The sequence below is a fragment of the Macrosteles quadrilineatus genome, unplaced genomic scaffold (assembly GCF_028750875.1).
Source record: "Macrosteles quadrilineatus isolate MER2022 unplaced genomic scaffold, UCM_ALF_1.0 Scaffold_3__2_contigs__length_128488019, whole genome shotgun sequence".
NCBI classification, from domain to species: domain Eukaryota; kingdom Metazoa; phylum Arthropoda; class Insecta; order Hemiptera; family Cicadellidae; genus Macrosteles; species Macrosteles quadrilineatus.
This window is the reverse complement of record NW_026542596.1, coordinates 86,857,460-86,876,857: the sequence shown is the minus strand read 5'-3', so window position 1 is coordinate 86,876,857 and position 19,398 is coordinate 86,857,460. Positions and strand designations below refer to the sequence as shown.

At 37.9% G+C, this 19,398-nt stretch overlaps 1 protein-coding gene across 1 annotated transcript in view; it reads right to left on the bottom strand.

The window, feature by feature from the left end:
• LOC128991174 (serine/threonine-protein kinase mTOR-like) overlaps nt 1-19,398 on the bottom strand; it is a 79,448-nt gene that overhangs the window by 18,285 nt on the left and 41,765 nt on the right. The window contains exons 27-35 of the mRNA XM_054413954.1: nt 19,008-19,193; nt 18,059-18,184; nt 12,901-13,046; nt 9,831-9,938; nt 9,244-9,460; nt 8,472-8,669; nt 7,414-7,635; nt 2,494-2,676; nt 577-886 (exon numbers count right to left, since the gene is read on the bottom strand). Of these exons, the coding sequence (XP_054269929.1) occupies nt 577-886; nt 2,494-2,676; nt 7,414-7,635; nt 8,472-8,669; nt 9,244-9,460; nt 9,831-9,938; nt 12,901-13,046; nt 18,059-18,184; nt 19,008-19,193 (1,696 nt within the window). The remainder of the gene's footprint in view (nt 1-576; nt 887-2,493; nt 2,677-7,413; nt 7,636-8,471; nt 8,670-9,243; nt 9,461-9,830; nt 9,939-12,900; nt 13,047-18,058; nt 18,185-19,007; nt 19,194-19,398) is intronic.

Below are 19,398 nucleotides of genomic sequence, written 5' to 3'. Positions count from 1 at the left end.
GTTAAACTTGATCTTCACCCTTTATAACTGCTACAAGTGTCATTTACGTTTACGTTTTGGACAACATTGTCGGAAAGAACCAGACAACTTGATAGAATAGTGAACAAACTGTTATTGACGAACACCCTCAAGGAAATGAGTAGAAGTGGCATGGCAGGCAATAGCAGGACAGTGTTTGCTCACTCGACTTGTGTTTGGCAAATGAATTTGGTTACTTTCATCTTTTCAGTTAACCAAATTGGGATGGCCGTACTCCGTTAAGGATCAAGATCAAGTTTCAAGCCATAAAAAACCCATAAATCTAACACAAAATGAGTGTGTGTGCTTGACAGTGAAGATGAGAGTTTAATTTTTTTTACATAAAAATGGTGAAAACCAGAAAAATCCAAGTAAAAATAAATTTAAAATTGTCAATCACAGTTGAGTTATGTATCTAATTTTTCAAGTTTGTCTGATTATCAAAAAAAAAAAAAAAATCAATTAACCGATTACCTCCAATTCCTGATTGTTTTGCATGGTTGACTCTCTACTGTACCTCTTAAGTTTTTGTTAGCTACTGATGCTACTAATGCCCACCTCTAATACACAGTTTCCTAGGCCTCTGCTTGCTGGTGATGACCTGCAGTGAGCTCTGTATGTGAGCTATCCTGACGATGGGCTGGTTGGGTATGTAGCTGCCCGGCACTGCCAGCTCCAGGTCCCGGCACAACAACAGCTTGGGGCTGACGTACTGTAGCTCTAGACTGGTCAGTTGTGGCAGTTGGCGGGAGATGCGGCGGAACACGTGGTAGTACAAGTCCCACGCCTGGTTCAGATCTCTCACATTGCCAGACACCTTGTAACGCTTGCACCAGTCCATTGCCTCCATCAGGTCTCGGCCGTACGCCTGTACAGTGTTATAATACCTAAATATTGGTATGTGAAAAAAAGGTACCTGAAGTGTAAGTTATGAAGAATTGTTTAACAAAATCAGTATCTATTCTCAATTAATTTACTGATACATTCACTGCTTTGTGTTAGTGATGTGTCTAAACCAAATTTCAAAACCACCAAAACTTTGGAAAAGATTAAATTAAGTTTTGGGATTTCAACTTAATTGTAACCCCTTCTTACACCCCACGATTACATGTTAGGTAACATTATGTGATCACTACTTTAGAATCATAACTACTATAATCACAGAAACAAGAATTAAATCAATCTTCGCAATCAAAAGAATCTATCTATATATATAAAAGGCAAAGCCCTCACTGACACACTCACTCACTCACTCATCACTAATTCTCCCACTTCCCATTTACCTAGGAGGCTGAAATTTGGTACACTGATTCGTTAGGCATTAAATAGGAAAAATAAGTTGTTTTTATTCTGATCGGACTCTCGGGCTCCGCCCCAGTGGCTCTGGAGTTTCCCATGTTAACCTAATGAGTACTCATATTTAAATGGAATTAATGAATCTTAACAGCTGTTTCAATTAAACAAGTTGGTTCTGTTCTATGATGTTCAATAGCATTTAAGTTACAAGGATTACCAACAGGGTGCAGCACTATTTTTTTTAAATTTATGACAACACCTAATCTGCAACCAAAAGGTGAGTGAGCGTAGCGAACGAACTTCAACCTGGAGGCGAGTTAGCGTAGCGAACGAGCTAACCCGAAGGCAAGTGTGCGCAGCGAACGAGCTCCAACCTAAAGGTGAGTGAGCGTAGCGAACGAACTTCAACCAGGACGTGATTGAGCCATGCGAACGAGCTCACTTATGAAGTTAAACGGGGCAAAGCCCGCGGGTACAGCTAGAAATATATATATAAGGCAAAGCCCTCACTGACTGACTCACTCACTCACTCACTCACTCACTCACTCATCACTAATTCTCCCACTTCCCATTTACCTAGGAGGCTGAAATTTGGTACACTGATTCTTTAGGCATTAAATAGGAAAACTAAGTAGTTTTTATTCTGATCGGACTCTCGGGCTCCGCCCCAGTGGCTCTGGAGTTTCCAATGTTAACCTTATGATTTTTCATATTTAAAAGGAATTAATGAATCTTAACAGCTGTTTCAATTAAACAAGTTGGTTCTATTCTATGATGTTCAATAGCATTAAAGTTACAAGGATTACCAACAGGGTGCAGCACTGTTATTTTTTAAATTTATGACAACAGCTAATTTGCAACCAAAAGGTGAGTGAGCGTAGCGAACGAACTTCAACCTGGAGGCGAGTTAGCGTAGCACTCAGCATGGCAACGCTGGTGGCGCTGCCTACGAATTGACAGGCAAAGCTTTCTCAAAACACTTAATGCTTTTTACCATGCAGTTGGCATTCTGGGTTATAGTAATATGTTTTCTGAGCCTGAAGGCAAGCGAGCGTAGCGAACAAACTTCAACCAGGACGTGATTGAGCCATGCAAATACTTATTAAGTTAAACGGGGCAAAGCCCGCAGGTACAGCTAGTAACTTTATAAAATACAGTACACCAACACAAATTACAAACCTGATTGAAAGACGTTTCTTTCAGAGTCTGTGGTCCACGATCCAGCATGACATGAAGTGGCTCCAGAGTGTCAAACATTCCCTTGACATTCCTCTCACCAAAGTACAGTCTGCTGGCCTCCTCTAGACCTTCATGCCACAGCTCGTGCCACAAGATGGCCACTCTGATCAGCTCGTCACTAACCTACAACACAATGTACAGTTTGTCAAACATTCCCTTGATATTCCTCTCACCAAAGTACAGTCTGCTGGCCTCCTCTAGACCTTCATGCCACAGCTCGTGCCACAAGATGGCCACTCTGATCAGCTCGTCACTAACCAACACAATGTACAGTTTGTCAAACATTGTCTTGACATTCCTCTCACCAAAGTACAGTCTGCTGGCCTCCTCTAGACCTAAACACCACAGCTCGTGCCACAAGATGGCCACTCTGATTAGCTTGTCACTAACCTACAACACAATGTACAGTTTGTCAAACATTCCCTTGACATTCCTCTCACCAAAGTACAGTCTGCTGGCCTCCTCTAGACCTAAACGCCACAGCTCATGCCACAAGATGGCCACTCTGATCAGCTCGTCACTAACCTACAACACAATGTACAGTTTGTCAAACATTGTCTTGACATTCCTCTCACCAAAGTACAGTCTGCTGGCCTCCTCTAGACCTAAACGCCACAGCTCGTGCCACAAGATGGCCACTCTGATTAGCTTGTCACTAACCTACAACACAATGTACAGTTTGCCAAACATTCCCTTGACATTCCTCTAACCAAAGTACAGTCTGCTGGCCTCCTCTAGACCTTCATGCCACAGCTCGTGCCACAAGATGGCCACTCTGATTAGCTTGTCACTAACCTACAACACAATGTACAGTTTGTCAAACATTCCCTTGACATTCCTCTAACCAAAGTACATTCTGCTGGCCTCCTCTAGACCTTCATGCCACAGCTCGTGCCACAAGATGGCCACTCTGATCAGCTCGTCACTAACCTACAACACAATGTACAGTTTGTCAAACATTCCCTTGACATTCCTCTCACCAAAGTACAGTCTGCTAGCCTCCTCTAGACCTTCATGCCACAGTTCGTGCCACAAGATGGCCACTCTGATCAGCTCGTCACTAACCTACAACACAATGTACAGTTTGTCAAACATTCCCTTGACATTCCTCTCACCAAAGTACAGTCTGCTTGCCTCCTCTAGATCTTCATGCCACAGTTCGTGCCACAATATGGCCACTCTGATCAGCTCGTCACTAACCTACAACACAATGTACAGTTTGTCAAACATTCCCTTGACATTCCTCTAACCAAAGTACAGTCTGCTGGCCTCCTCTAGACCTTCATGCCACAGCTCATGCCACAAGATGGCCACTCTGATCAGCTCGTCACTAACCTACAACACAATGTACAGTTTGTCAAACATTCCCTTAACGTTCCTCTAACCAAAGTACAGTCTGCTGGCCTCCTCTAGACCTAAACGACACAGCTCGTGCCACAAGATGGCCACTCTGATCAGCTCGTCACTAACCTACAACACAATGTACAGTTTGTCAAACATTCCCTTGACATTCCTCTCACCAAAGTACAGTCTGCTAGCCTCCTCTAGACCTTCATGCCACAGCTCATGCCACAAGATGGCCACTCTGATCAGCTCGTCACTAACCTACAACACAATGTACAGTTTGTCAAACATTCCCTTGACATTCCTCTCACCAAAGTACAGTCTGCTGGCCTCCTCTAGATCTTCATGCCACAGTTCGTGCCACAAGATGGCCACTCTGATCAGCTCGTCACTAACCTACAACACAATGTACAGTTTGTCAAACATTCCCTTGACATTCCTCTAACCAAAGTACAGTCTGCTGGCCTCCTCTAGACCTTCATGCCACAGCTCATGCCACAAGATGGCCACTCTGATCAGCTCGTCACTAACCTACAACACAATGTACAGTTTGTCAAACATTCCCTTGACATTCCTCTAACCAAAGTACAGTCTGCTGGCCTCCTCTAGACCTAAACGCCACAGCTCGTGCCACAAGATGGCCACTCTGATTAGCTTGTCACTAACCTACAACACAATGTACAGTTTGTCAAACATTCCCTTGACATTCCTCTAACCAAAGTACAGTCTGCTGGCCTCCTCTAGACCTAAACGCCACAGCTCGTGCCACAAGATGGCCACTCTGATCAGCTTGTCACTAACCCACAACACAATGTACAGTTTGTCAAACATTCCCTTAACGTTCCTCTCACCAAAGTACAGTCTGCTGGCCTCCTCTAGACCTTCATGCCACAGCTCGTGCCACAAGATGGCCACTCTGATCAGCTCGTCACTAACCTACAACACAATGTACAGTTTGTCAAACATTCCCTTAACGTTCCTCTCACCAAAGTACAGTCTGCTGGCCTCCTCTAGACCTTCATGCCACAGCTCGTGCCACAAGATGGCCACTCTGATCAGCTCGTCACTAACCTACAACACAATGTACAGTTTGTCAAACATTCCCTTAACGTTCCTCTCACCAAAGTACAGTCTGCTGGCCTCCTCTAGACCTAAATGCCACAGCTCGTGCCACAAGATGGCCACTCTGATCAGCTCGTCACTAACCTACAACACAATGTACAGTTTGTCAAACATTCCCTTAACGTTCCTCTCACCAAAGTACAGTCTGCTGGCCTCCTCTAGACCTAAATGCCACAGCTCGTGCCACAAGATGGCCACTCTGATCAGCTTGTCACTAACCCACAACACAATGTACAGTTTGTCAAACATTCCCTTAACGTTCCTCTCACCAAAGTACAGTCTGCTGGCCTCCTCTAGACCTAAATGCCACAGCTCGTGCCACAAGATGGCCACTCTGATCAGCTTGTCACTAACCTACAACACAATGTACAGTTTGTCAAACATTCCCTTAACGTTCCTCTCACCAAAGTACAGTCTGCTGGCCTCCTCTAGACCTAAATGCCACAGCTCGTGCCACAAGATGGCCACTCTGATCAGCTTCTCACTAACCCACAACACAATGTACAGTTTGTCAAACATTCCCTTAACGTTCCTCTCACCAAAGTACAGTCTGCTGGCTTCCTCTAGACCTTTAAAACAGAAATCAAAATCATTTATATGGCAGTTAAACACAACCAGACATTAGTCCAAGACAATAGTACAAGTTAATGAAAGCTTTTACAATGTTTTAAAACTTCTGCACAGAATAGCAGGGTTGTTCAACAAGCAATACTTGATTCCCTGCTGGAAAGGTTTTTCTGAAAGCGTTCTCAGGCTGCTGGTAGGCTGTTAAACATATTTAAACCAGTTACTGGGCAGCAGTTTAGAGACTTTGATACCCTTCTTCTAGGGACATCTAGATTTGAAATATTTCTAGTATCATGAAAATGGATTGATTCCTTGGGCATACAGTTTGTTCACCACTTATATTTGCCTTAATACTACAGAGGCATTTCAGAATATACAAATTGTAACTGTGAGGATCTGGAATTCATTGAACAAAAACTTACAGTGCTCCAAGGGACCTACGCCAGCTAGAATCCTGAGAGCTTTTAATATTGAATTAGGACTCTCTTAACATAATGTGAATGGCCCCACAGTATATCCCATTAGCAATGTGGCTGTTGAAAAATGACAAAATAAAACGCCTTTAACATACAGTCAGAATTTAGTTTTAATTTTCTAAGTAGACGGAAGGTCCTGGCTAATTTCTTAAAAACCTTATTGACAAGATCATCCCAAGGCAACATAGGGTCAAGGGTTAAGCCCAGCAAATCTACCTTAGTGCTACTGTCATTACTTAAATCTATATTTAATCAAGAAAAAAAAACATTTCTTGGATGTTATTAACATTCAGTGATAACCCACTTGCGTGGAAGACCACTTGGCTGCCTCATAAAATCCCAACTCTATCCTTTTTTTAGCATTGTTGAGATTCCCACCACTAACAACCAGATAGTGTCATCAGCGAAAATAATGATAGGTCATCAGCAGTAGACATGAAGTGGAAGAAGGTAAAGTAGTTTATGAGGATGAGGAAAAGGAGAGGACCCAGAACAGAACCTTGATGGATTCCACGGTAGACAGGAAAGGGATCAGGAATACTTCCTCTGCCACTACATGCCATGGCTTGGGCCACGTGATAGCCACTTCGGTCAGCTCCTCACTAACCTACAACACAATGTACAGTTTGTCAAACATTCCCTTGACATCCCTCTAGACCTTCATGCCATAGCTCTATCCATAAGATGGCTACTCTGATCAGCTTATCACAACGATAGCACTGAGCTCGTTCAATTGTTACATGGTATAACCAATAAATTAGTAACAATTGTACATATGTTAATAAAAAACACAACACAAGTTAATGCAGGTCTTCAATATTATAATGACTTTCAATTTCAGCAGTATGGAACTCACACTTTTTTTGTAAGAAGTTATATCAATGTAGCTACAACTTTAAAGAAAAAAATCTTGGCCACCAACTAAAGGAAATGTTATTATCAAGATAAATCACACATCAAATTACCATACCTTACCATCAGTGCTGATATTTTTATTAAGTCAATGCAGGGAAGATAATTAAGTGATAAAGTGTCATTAAGTCTAGAAATTCGGGATAAGACAAGCCTTAGCCACAGCTAAACCACAAATAGCTACCTTTACTGGTCTATTTGCTTTCTTAGCTAACCTAAAAAGCCATGTGTTAACAAACATAGCCAACATTGATGCAAACAATTTTATCTAGTCATTGCAGGGAAGGAAATTAAGTGTTTAAAGTTCTAGGAACTTGAGGTAGGAAGAGCTTTAGCAACATCCAAAGCTTAACTGGTCTAATTGTCTTCTACGCCCTCGTCTGAGTCACCGTACAATTTTTAAAAACTATTCTGAGCGTTCACTTTTTACTGTACTCACCATAACAGCCTGTTGTACCAGGGCTTGGCTATGTTCGCACATACTCTTGAGTATCTTGTTGGCAGCGTTGCGCCTGGCCAGGCTAGCTGACTTGCTCGCCACAGTCAGGGGATAGACCAGCGCCTGAGGGTGGTGCTTACCAATGTCCATCAGCAGGTGGTGGATCAGCCGACTCACTAATGTACGCGGAGTATCTATCCTGGCTATCAGCTGGGGAATAACCTGTACAGTCACACAAGTTGCATATTAACTTTATATCAGAAAACCTCCAATCATGGTTGCCCAGTCAGTAGCGAGACAGACTAGGAATCTTGGGCAGTGATGTCCTAAGTTTGTGTCCTGGTGCTGTCCATACATTTTGTAAAGGGTAAATTTTACTTCAATGGGGTTTTGGTGGTCCTTTATTTTCATTGTGGAAATGTGTGAGTTATTTGGTTAGAGAGTTATGTTTGATTAAAGAAAGGTTGTACAAGTTTGGTAGAATTTTTCTCATAGTTCTCTTTGTAATTGATATAATAAGCTAAAGCCGAGCAGTAAAAGAGTCTAAAGGAATGAATGTTACTGCACTTTCTTACAAATAAATTCACTTTTTTAGGATATAAAATAAGTGTTTTGCTTCAAAAGTAAATAATTGACATGTAACTATTTCATACAGCAGATCTAAAGAACAGTACTATTATCTTTCACGTAATCCCACTGTGGCGAAGCACGGGTATAACAGCTTGTTTATATATATACCGTCTTGTGAGTTAACAGTATAGGAGTAAATATATTTTTTAAGTGTTACTAAACAGTAAACATATGTTTTATTTACCTATATATGTTTTATTGTTTTATTTGTCTGTACTTTATTGAGACAAAAACATGTTTTACCACCCTGTTTTAGTGTACCTGTTAATGTCTTGAAAGCATTGTGATTAAACCATTTTAATGTGCTGCTTGAGACATGTTTATTTACCTTGAAGTATTTGTTGTATAATGATTTTTGCCGTAAATAAATAAATTGAATTGACTCATACGCAAATGCTTCTAAATTCCAACAGACTGTTTATTCATACCTGAAGCCAAGTGTCTATCTCAATAGTGCGAAGGCCCTCAACTATGGCTTCGTACACCTCCAGCCACTGTCCGTAGTCAAACCAGAGGGTTAACAGTCGCAAGGTGTCTTGTAGAGAACTGCCGTGAGACAGAGAGATAGAGCGGAAAAAACCTTCCACAGCCGGAACTGTGAACTGGGTGATGTACTGGGTGTTGACCTGTAGGGAAAACAATTTCACCTGTTTAATTTTGAATTGTATATGATAGGCTTTAAATTGGTCTTTTGATTAGGCATATTATTTTACAAAGACTGTTGTTTAGAGGCTAAACAAGCTGTTTAGCACAGGAAAACTGAGATTTTACAGTAGCCTTTCGCTAATCCATTCTGGACAGCCAGTAAAGCGAGACTAGCGTAAATACCTCTAATTTTAGAGTCGGAGGTTCATTAACTCTGTTTTATTGTAATGTCTCTTAATTTAGCAGTACGACCGTACTATAAAATGTGAAAAATAAAATATATTAAAATAAAACGCTCTACAATTTTACAGTATTGAGTGCTACATTATTTTAACGACAACTCCGCTCCTGAATTCACCGAACACGCCAATATAGCATAAAACAGTATTCAAAAAGTTCTTCTAGACCCATAGCTCAATACTGGATTATTAAAATTGCCAAACCATCAGACGCCAGATTAGCGGGCTTTTACTGTGCTATTTTTGACATTATATTTCATACAGATATAAGAAAAGTTATTTTATTGACCATTAGGCACCATAATGGCAATCTTACCGCGTTTGTCCTGGCGTCCCCACCTTGGGCTTGATTAGTGGGTGGACACTTGTAGAAGAGAACCGTCTCAAAGTTCATGTACGCCCACGAGTGCCAAGCCTTGTACCAGTCGGGGTCGTGCTCCGTGGCCGCCTCGTAATACTGCAGCACGGCGCGGACAGACTTCTCATTGAGACCCTGCAGACTCTCCTGCCATTGGCCTAGCTTGAGGTAGCATCTACGGCAAGTAAACATACTCATAGGCACACAGAGGAAGTGTGAGGAACGATAACACAATATCCAGGCAAGCTACAACCAATCAAGTTGACAATTTTTTTTAGATATGCTTTAAATACCACATCAAACTTCATCCCCTATTCTTGGATTAAACAAGAGTATTAATTAATATAAATGGAATGGAAGTAGAATTAGCAGAATTTTTTATCCCAGCAACCAACATGACTCCTGAGGGTACAAACTCAAGGGGAAATCTAAAAAGTATTTGAATTGGAACTACAATTTTTACCTTCATAACTTTTTTAAATGATTCCATCCTGAGACAAAACAAGAGATCATACACTATACAGTGAAAAGTTTGAATACCATACCTGGCAAGTAATCTCCGTCGCATTTCCAGTTGCTTTCCGTCATCGGCTGATCCTGACGTCGTCTTGACTGGAAGTTCCAAGTACTTTTGGACAAACTCATGCAACTGGCTGCAATAACCACAAAATATCTTAGATCAACTGAAACACCGTTTCATATTTTGTCAACCATGCTGTAGTGAACTGGTAGGCTTATATAACTTTACTAGCTGTGTGCCCGTTCTACGCACGGGGATCTTATTGTAGTCAGTTGAAACCTTCTTATTAAGAACAGAAGTTGGTTTGCATATTTTCAGATATGCTGGTAAAACTATTATATATAAACCTTCGCAAATACAGTATCTGACAGTTTCAAGCCATAACAAATGCTTCGAAATTAAATGTAACCTGGGTCGTGTTGGTCCATATGTTAAATCCAATGATTAAACTAAAAAATGCTTTATAGATCTATGAGACATAGCCCTAATGTAGGCCTATAATTGAAAGTTACCTTCCACAATGGTTAAAAGTATTTAAGGTACTACCTCAACCTCACAATTTAACACTTTATTCGGGTTGACATTTTCATTATAAAGGTGCTTTTGTCCTTTCCGTGAAACACTGAGAAATAAGGACATTAATGCGTTACCGACATACACACAAAAATACAGAACTTAATTAGGGAATTTGCTACGCTTTAAGCATAACAAAGTACTTATAAAATTAGTATCTGAAATCTTTGTTAATGTCATCAAATTTCATCTTAACAATTTATATTTGCTTGGACCGATGATGACCCGAAATGACGGCTTACTATATGAAATGAATACTATAGACGATTTAGATTGGTAATTTATAAAAAAAAATACCAAAATAGGCCACGAACTATTGATACATAAACAACGTAAAGCGTTTAAACAATTAATGATGGTTTGCTGAATAAATGTTTTACTAAAATGCGTTATCGTTTTCTTAGCATAAACAAACATTTTGGAATCAAGAAAGAAAAAGCAAAAACTGTACAGTTAAGACATCAATTAAATTGAATACGCCTGTAATAATAAATAAGGTGCAACACCAACGATAACTAATTTGTAAAGTACAGTGATGTGTTGGTACTTAAAAATGATTCTTGCTGCTACCAACAGTACCAACGGTTCTAAGGAATAGAACCGGTACCAAAAACCAACGTTCATAGTTGAGAACTATAGCACAGCTGACCAATTATATGAGTTAATCAAGTCCCGAGTTTATTGATCTCTTGGTTTTGGATTTTCTCGTAAAACGTTTTAAAACAGCAATCAAAGTTATTTCCCATTAATTGCTTTATTTGTAAACAACTCTTAATGTAAACTTATCGGTGTCAGTTTGAAAAAAAAAATTGTTATTTAATAGATTACGTATTCTCTAAACAATTATTGGTATAGGCTATCTATTAACATTAGAAGGAAATGTGACAAAAATCACACAACGTTGGGTTTTTGGACGTTTGTAATTTTATTTCTTAAGTAGGTAGGCCGTGTATTCTAGGGAAAAGTACCGGTATCAAGGATCGTCGTCGAAAAGGTTGTTATGAATAATTAAGTAGGCGTACGTACCCAAGAGATGGGCTATGGGCCTATTGGCTGTATGGTCCAGCGATTGCATCACACGGTGAGTAGGTACTATTCACTATATATATATATAGTCAATGGTAGGAACAGAAAATAACACATTAGAAAAGCGAGTTTAGCATCATCCGTAAACCTCTGTTACAATCACCCACTGCAGTTGTGAATTTTTACTTTACACTTTACACAACCGCCATTGAAGTGCCGTCAATGAGTGGAAATCATGTTTCTAAGCTATTGGCGACAATCATTATTACATTTAAGTTTCCCAGCCGTATACAACACTGATTCAATGTCGTCTTTCTGGTTATCAAAACTCAAGAACAATAATTTATACACAAAGAATCTCTGGTTCCTGAACTGGATGATGCCTAGTTATTTAATTTCATTTACGGTTACACTATTAAACTATATTATTGCACTTTCGATTAATTAAATCCGTTATGTAAGAAAAACGTTTTTAATCCCACTTGGTTGGGATTTGCATTCAAAACGTGATTGAAAAAGGTTGCGGTATTTGTAAACAACATTTGTAAACATATCAGTGACAGCTAGGAAAAATAATCTTAATCCGAACAGCTGTTCGTTATTTCATAGATGATTATGCAATAAAAATTGGACGAAAACTTGACATAAATCTCACAAAACTACATTTTTGAACGTTCGTAATATTATTTACAAAGTAGTGAGGCCATATTTTAATGGCTAAAGACAATCTCGCCAATCCAGTGAATACATTAAAATTACTTGGATCTTGATAGGTACTCTCGTTTTCCAGGAGAAGATAGCGTAAAATGCCATCTTGAGTGTTACAGACAAAGGGAAAGACAGACAGACAGAAATTGAGATAAGACTCGTTTCCGCTTATTTAATGTATAAGACGTAAAAATAACCTAAAAATACATAATTCTGAGCAATGTTCAGACAAAACTCTAATTTTATTTATATAGATTGAAACCAATGCTGTCATCCAACTACTCTTCTATAATATCCTTTTGCCACACTACACTGTTTTAATTAACTTTCCACGCATGTATTTACTTCCAAAAAGCAGCAGTTTGTCGTCTGCTTAATCTATAATCAGCTGGTGTCTGGTAATAGTATATTACCTTCCTAGTCCAGAAAATAGGTGTTCATCGGACAAGTGTGGTCGTTAAATGAAGTTGAGTGTGGGATTACCATAGGGGTCTGATTATATTGGCATTGAGTAGTAATAAACAAAAACATAACATCTTAGAGAAGTTGTGCATAGTGGTAGTTAAATCCTTAAGTCGGTGTGTAATTATTTAGGAGGTTTTTTATTGTTGGAATTAGGGGTAGAATAGCAAATAAATGTAATTTTTGTCCAAATATGTTAAAGGTATCGTCTGGCAATCCTACTTTCCAGACTAGTAACATAATATATTATTGTTAGCAATTTCACTATTTTTGGCTGTCTCTTATTCAGCCAGCGAACTGTCAAATGATTTCAAAGATCAACATACTTGTAGGCCTTCTCCTTCTGGCCGGCCATCCACATGTGCTTGGTGTAGGCGAAGGTGACCTGAGGATGATGTACTGGCAGAGGCTCGTCTGGGTTTAGAGAGGGATCCACACCCAGCAGCATCACAAGCGTTTTGTGCGACAGCATCTAGAATATATTGTTGGAGTTACAACATCATCCAATTTACTTATTACCTGTTTTATAAAATCATATGTTATATATCTAGTTTTGTTATGATAAAAAAGTAAATAAAAGTTATTATTGTGTGAGTGTTATTAAAGAATAGTTGATTCAATTTTAACAGATTATGAGACTTAATTAAGGGAGGAATATGGAAAGAAATATGAGTAATCACATTGAACTTTTGAACAGAAATAATTATGACACATGGAAAATGCAGATGGAAGCAATTTTAGTTAAAAATGATTTACTTGGGTATGTGTTAGGAACCATTAAAATGCCTCTAGAAGAAGGTGAAAGAATGACTGCTTGGCTAATCACTGATGCAAAGGCAAAGGCAGATATAATCCTCTCTATCAGCCCAAGCGAATTAAAGCAAGTGAAAGGATGTAACACTTCAGCAGAGATATGGGAAAAATTAAAAGGCATTTATGATTCCAGTGGACCAGCAAGGAAAGCCTTTTTGTTAAAGAAGCTAATTTTGGCAAAACTGACACCTGATTATGATGTCAGAGATTACATGAATATGTTTTTTGATGTAGTGGACAAATTAAAAGGAATGGAAATCGATATTAATGAGGATCTTTTGACAATTATTCTTTTGTATTCCCTGTCAGATGAATTTGAAAACTTTAGAATTGCTATTGAAACTAGAGATGCACTACCTTCTCCTGAAACTTTAAAAATAAAAATTGTAGAAGAGTGGGAAGCGAGAAAAGAACATGGTAAGAAAGAGAGTAGTGAAGCTCTGCTAGGAAAATTTCAGAACAAAGTTAGATTTCAACCAGGAAGATTTTCAAAAGACTCTTATAGAAATAGAACGGAATCAGTTGATTTTCCGTTTCGATGCTTTATTTGTAAAGCGATCGGGCATAAAGCAAAATTTTGTCCCAAAGCAAATAAAGATCAACAAAACGTAGCGATTGCTAAACTAGAAGAAGTCGGACTTAATTCTTCTGTACAAGATGACAGTTATTTTGGAAACTTGTCAATGAAAGATATACAGTGGTGTTTGGACAGTGGATGCACTTCACATATGACTCATGTGAACAGTAAATTTACCAAGTACAAGCCTGCAAATGGAAGAAGTATATCTCTTGCCAACAATTCATCAACTGATGCAAGAGGGGTTGGAACAGTTAATATGAACATTTTAAATGGGAGTACAAATCTAAGCGTTAATTTGTATGACACTTTGTATGTACCAGAACTTCGAACAAACCTAATGTCTGTAGCTAAAATTACTGACCATGGGTATCAAGTTTTGTTTAAAAAAGATGCTGCTTTGATAATAGATCAGAATGGACAGACAAAGATCCATGCGAATAGGTTAAATGGACTTTATTACGTACAAGAGAGTAATGAAGAAATGAATATAAGCTGTGAAAAATCAAGTCTATTGTCTTGGCACCAACATTTTGGACACTTGAACTTTGGAGACTTGAAAAGAATAATCAATTTAAATATGGTTAAAGGTATTAAAGTGAACACAAAAGAGCTTATTCCACAATGTGAGGTGTGTATTCAAGGAAAATTTACAAAAAGACCCTTTCCTAAAAGTGAAAGAACATCTGAAGTGTTGGACATTATTCACTCTGACATCTGTGGACCAATGAAAACTGAGTCACATGGAAAATCTCAATATTTCATTACTTTTATTGATGATAGCTCAAGATGGGTTGAAGTTTACTTTTTGAAGAAGAAAAGTGATGCATTAGATTCTTTCAAAAAGTACAAGAACAAAGTAGAAAATTTTACTGGAAGAAAAATTAAATATCTTCAAACAGACAATGGAGGAGAGTATGTTAACAGAGAGTTCGATGGATTTTTGAATTGTAATGGTATTCAGAGAAGATTAACATGTAGCGGAACGCCTCAACAAAACGGAGTGGCTGAACGGATGAATCGTACATTAAACGACATGGCAAGATGTTTGCTCATTGAAGCAAATCTTCCTCAAACGTTTTGGGCAGAAGCAGTTGCAACAGCAGCTCATGTTAGGAATAGATGCCCATCAGATGCAATTGATGGTGTATTACCATATCATAGATGGTATAGGAAAATTCCAAATGTTTCATATCTAAAAAAGTTTGGTTGTAAAGGTTTTATCCTAGACAAGACAAATGACAAGTTTCAATCAAGAGCAAAAGAAGGGATATTTGTTGGTTACTCAGATGTATCAAAGGGCTGGAGGATGTGGTTACCCGAAGATAGGAAAATCATTACAACTCGAGATGTAGTTTTTGACACATCTTCCTTTCCACATGTCGATGCAAATCATACTAATTCGAGCTTTAGGGTATTGCCTGTAGACAGTTTACTCCAAAGACATGAAAAGGTCGAAGAAAATCAAAGAAGTGTTCAAGTTGATCAACCAAAAGGTACTGATGAGAAAAATGTACTTAATGATAGGCAAACATCAACAAATGAAACTAAAGAACATATGTCAAATGAAATGGAAGAGATTGAACATGACGAGCCATATATGATTAATGAGGATAATAATGGAGATGATCATCAGAACAATGATATTAACTTGAAAGTAAGAAAATCTGAAAGAAAAACAAAAGGTGTTCCTCCTAACAGACTATCATTAATAGCTCAAGGAAATGTGATTGAACCAAAATCTTGGAAACAATTGGAGAAATTGTCTGAACCTGAGAAAAAACAATGGGTTGTAGCAGCTCAAGAAGAAATGGAAGCCTTATTAAAAAATGATACATGGGAACTTGTAGATTTACCTCCACAGAAAACAGCAGTTGGATGTAAATGGATATTTAAAGCAAAGTATGGAGATGACGGTATGGTTGAGCGCTATAAGGCACGTTTAGTAGCCAAAGGTTACTCACAGAAATATGGAGAAGACTATGATGAAATATTTGCTCCTGTTGTTAATTCAACAACAGTAAGAATTTTACTAACCATAGCAGCGACAAAAGATCTGACTGTGCATCATTTTGATGTAAAAACAGCCTTTTTAAATGGAAAGTTAGAAGAAGAAATATATATGCAACAGGCCGAAGGTTTTGTGAAATCTGATAATGAAGATAAAGTTTATAAATTGAAGAAATCAATTTATAGGCTAAAACAAGCAGCTCGGGCCTGGAATGAAACACTGAATACAATAATGATGAGCATGGGATTTGAAAAAAGCAATTCTGACCCTTGTTTATATACGAGTAATACTGATGGAAATTATACATATGTAGTGGTTCATGTTGATGACATTTTGTGTGTTGGATCAATTGAAAATGTCAAGAAAACATTTCAAAAACTGACACAATGCTTTGAAATGAAAGACTTAGGAATTGTTCACAACTACTTAGGAGTTGAAATTGATAAGATGGATGGAGACTTTTACATTCACCAAAGAAGAAAAATAAATAAAGTCATAATTGAACATGGACTAGAAAACAGTAAACCAGCAAGAACACCAATGGAAGTTGGATTTATCAACTCAACAGCTATGTCACCAGATCTGCCAGATAACAAAATGTACAGGAAGGCAATAGGATCACTTCTTTATCTTGCAGTGACATCAAGACCGGATATTTTGTCAGCTGTTGGAATTCTAGCTAGAAGAGTTGAAAAACCCACCCAAAGTGATTGGAATGCTGTAAAGAGAATAATAAGATATCTGAAAAGTACCATTGACAAGAAATTAAAATTAGGGGTGGAAAAAGAATTGAAATTGTCATGCTATGTAGATGCTGATTGGGGGGGTGATTTAGCAGATAGAAAATCAATCAGCGGAATGATGTACAAGTTAGGAAACAGCACTATAAACTGGATTAGCAAAAAACAGACCAATGTCACTCTTTCTTCAACAGAAGCTGAATTCATGGCCGCAAGCTTAGCCACTCAAGAAGTAGTATGGTTAAGACTATTGTTGAAAGATATGGGCTTCCCCCATGAAAATCCTACAGTAATATTTGAAGACAATCAGAGCTGTATCAAGTTTATTGAAAATGAAAAGATGAGTGCTAGAATAAAACATTTAGATATTCGAAAACATTACGTCCGAGAAATGATAAGTAAGAACGAAGTATTTCTGGAATACTGTCCAAGTGAAAATAATCAAGCGGACCTTTTAACAAAGCCACTTCTAGGGCAAGTGTTTAAAAGATCACTCTTTTACCTAGGACTTTACTAGGCATGATGTTGAGAGGGTGTGTTGGAGTTACAACATCATCCAATTTACTTATTACCTGTTTTATAAAATCATATGTTATATATCTAGTTTTGTTATGATAAAAAAGTAAATAAAAGTTATTATTGTGTGAGTGTTATTAAAGAATAGTTGATTCAATTTTAACATATATTACGTTTCTTACCTTTTATGAATTATTTAATACATTTTCATACACTAGGGCAATAGTATTTATACTGCCTACGGTGTGAACTTTGGCTTGAAAATGTAACAGCACTAAATCTTTTTAAAAGAATCTTTAAGTGTCTGAAGTTCATACTGGTAAAATTTGATGTTGACTAAATAAATAAATTTGTAAATTTGTAGTTGGCGGATTTTTACGAACCCAACAACAGTTACACAATAAGTTTGTTTCCACCACCACCTTTTCCTGTCTAAAGTCAAATAGCCTTTTAAAATTTTAGCACTAAAACAAAAAGCAACAGTTTTCTTTTAAATTAGCGAATGTTGCATGAGTGCTAGGAAGTGCACAAGATGCAGAAGTAATAGGTTTTCCAAACATGACCTCCTAATGTATTTATTATAGGTCCTATGCCTTATGTTTTTTTTTTCTAGAAATTTTACATGGTTACCAGATTCATTTTCATGCAACATAATTGTTTCTTGATGTAAAAAAAATTAAATACTGAATTATGTATTAAATTTGACAACTTTACATTATCTCGATTGACAGTCAGTAACAATTTACAGAGCTAAGATCTTATCACTCCAATAAATGTGTGTAAACTCGTAGAGCAATCTATTAGTTTCTTCCTTATCTATCACATACCAGCCGAGACGCCTTGCGACACAAGGACGCATACTTGAGCCATGTGAACATGTCTTCTTCAGGACTGACTACAAGAGTGTGAACTTGGATGATTCTCTGCCAATCTTCCACCACTCTTTGGCATCCCTGCAGCAAACAAACAATGAGGAATTCACTCAAACTAAACAAAAAGGTAATAACACTGGAAAATTATACACTGGATCAAATTCTTCACAGCCATACTTTGTCTAAGGCTGATTACTTTTCATCCTGTAATAAAATGTACAACAATTTTGATAATTTTACATAGACATAAATAAAATCATTGGGGACATGTATTAAAAGCAAACAGACAAACTAAATGAATCAAAGTACCTAATCTTGTCTGAACTGTCTTCAATGAAAATCTGTTTTCACAGTGAGTGTTAAAAATCCAAGCAATAAAACAAAAGGGCTTAAAACTTGTATGACTATATAATACGTCATCTTAGCTATTGTTTGAACAGGATAAGGACATAAGTACAATGGTATAAATATTTTAGGGATATTTAAAGGTAACAGGCTTGCCTGGAAGGAAAAGAGTCCACTCTTGCACAAGAGCACAAAAAAACGTAGTATCGTTCACAAATTTGGACTATTTCACTGCCACTGACATAATTTTCAACCCAAGAAGGTTTGAATTGAAATGAAGTCTTCAGAGTGGCTCTGACAGTCTTCAGATTACTATCCCCAACTCAAACCTTCCTTGTTGAAATTGATGTCCATGACAGTGAAATATTCTAATTTTGTGTACGGTGAAAAATCTTCTTGAGAGTGTTTCTTGAGCCGGAGTGGACTTGTTACCGTTCAGGTAAGCCCACGAACCAGAAAGATTCATTTCAGAAAGTTGTTTTTTTCATATGTCATGATTACTAAAAAGATTTAGATAAAAAAATACTGCTACACAAACATTTTTCTAAGTTTGACATACCTGAAGCCTGTCCCACCACATCTTGCGGATAGTTGGTTGTCTCTCTGGAACCAGCTTGTACTGCACCACCTCCTCCAGTTCTGCCAACATCTGCACTGACACCATGGCACCGTACGCTCTCTGGTAGCTCTCCCCGGCCATGGCTGTCAGCTCTGTGTCCAACAAGTCCCTGGCTGAGTCTATCAGCTGCAACAATATTATTACCTCTTTTACTGACTTTAATGCATTTGCTTAGGCAAAACTAAAAGTTAGCACATCTTTCATAAATTTTATAATTGATTGGTTTAACCAAATTTTTCAATGAATTTTGACACTTTCCTTTGGATTCACAATAATAAAATAGATTTGTGCCAGTGCAGTTTTTTTTTTTTTTTTTTTTTTATGAACCACA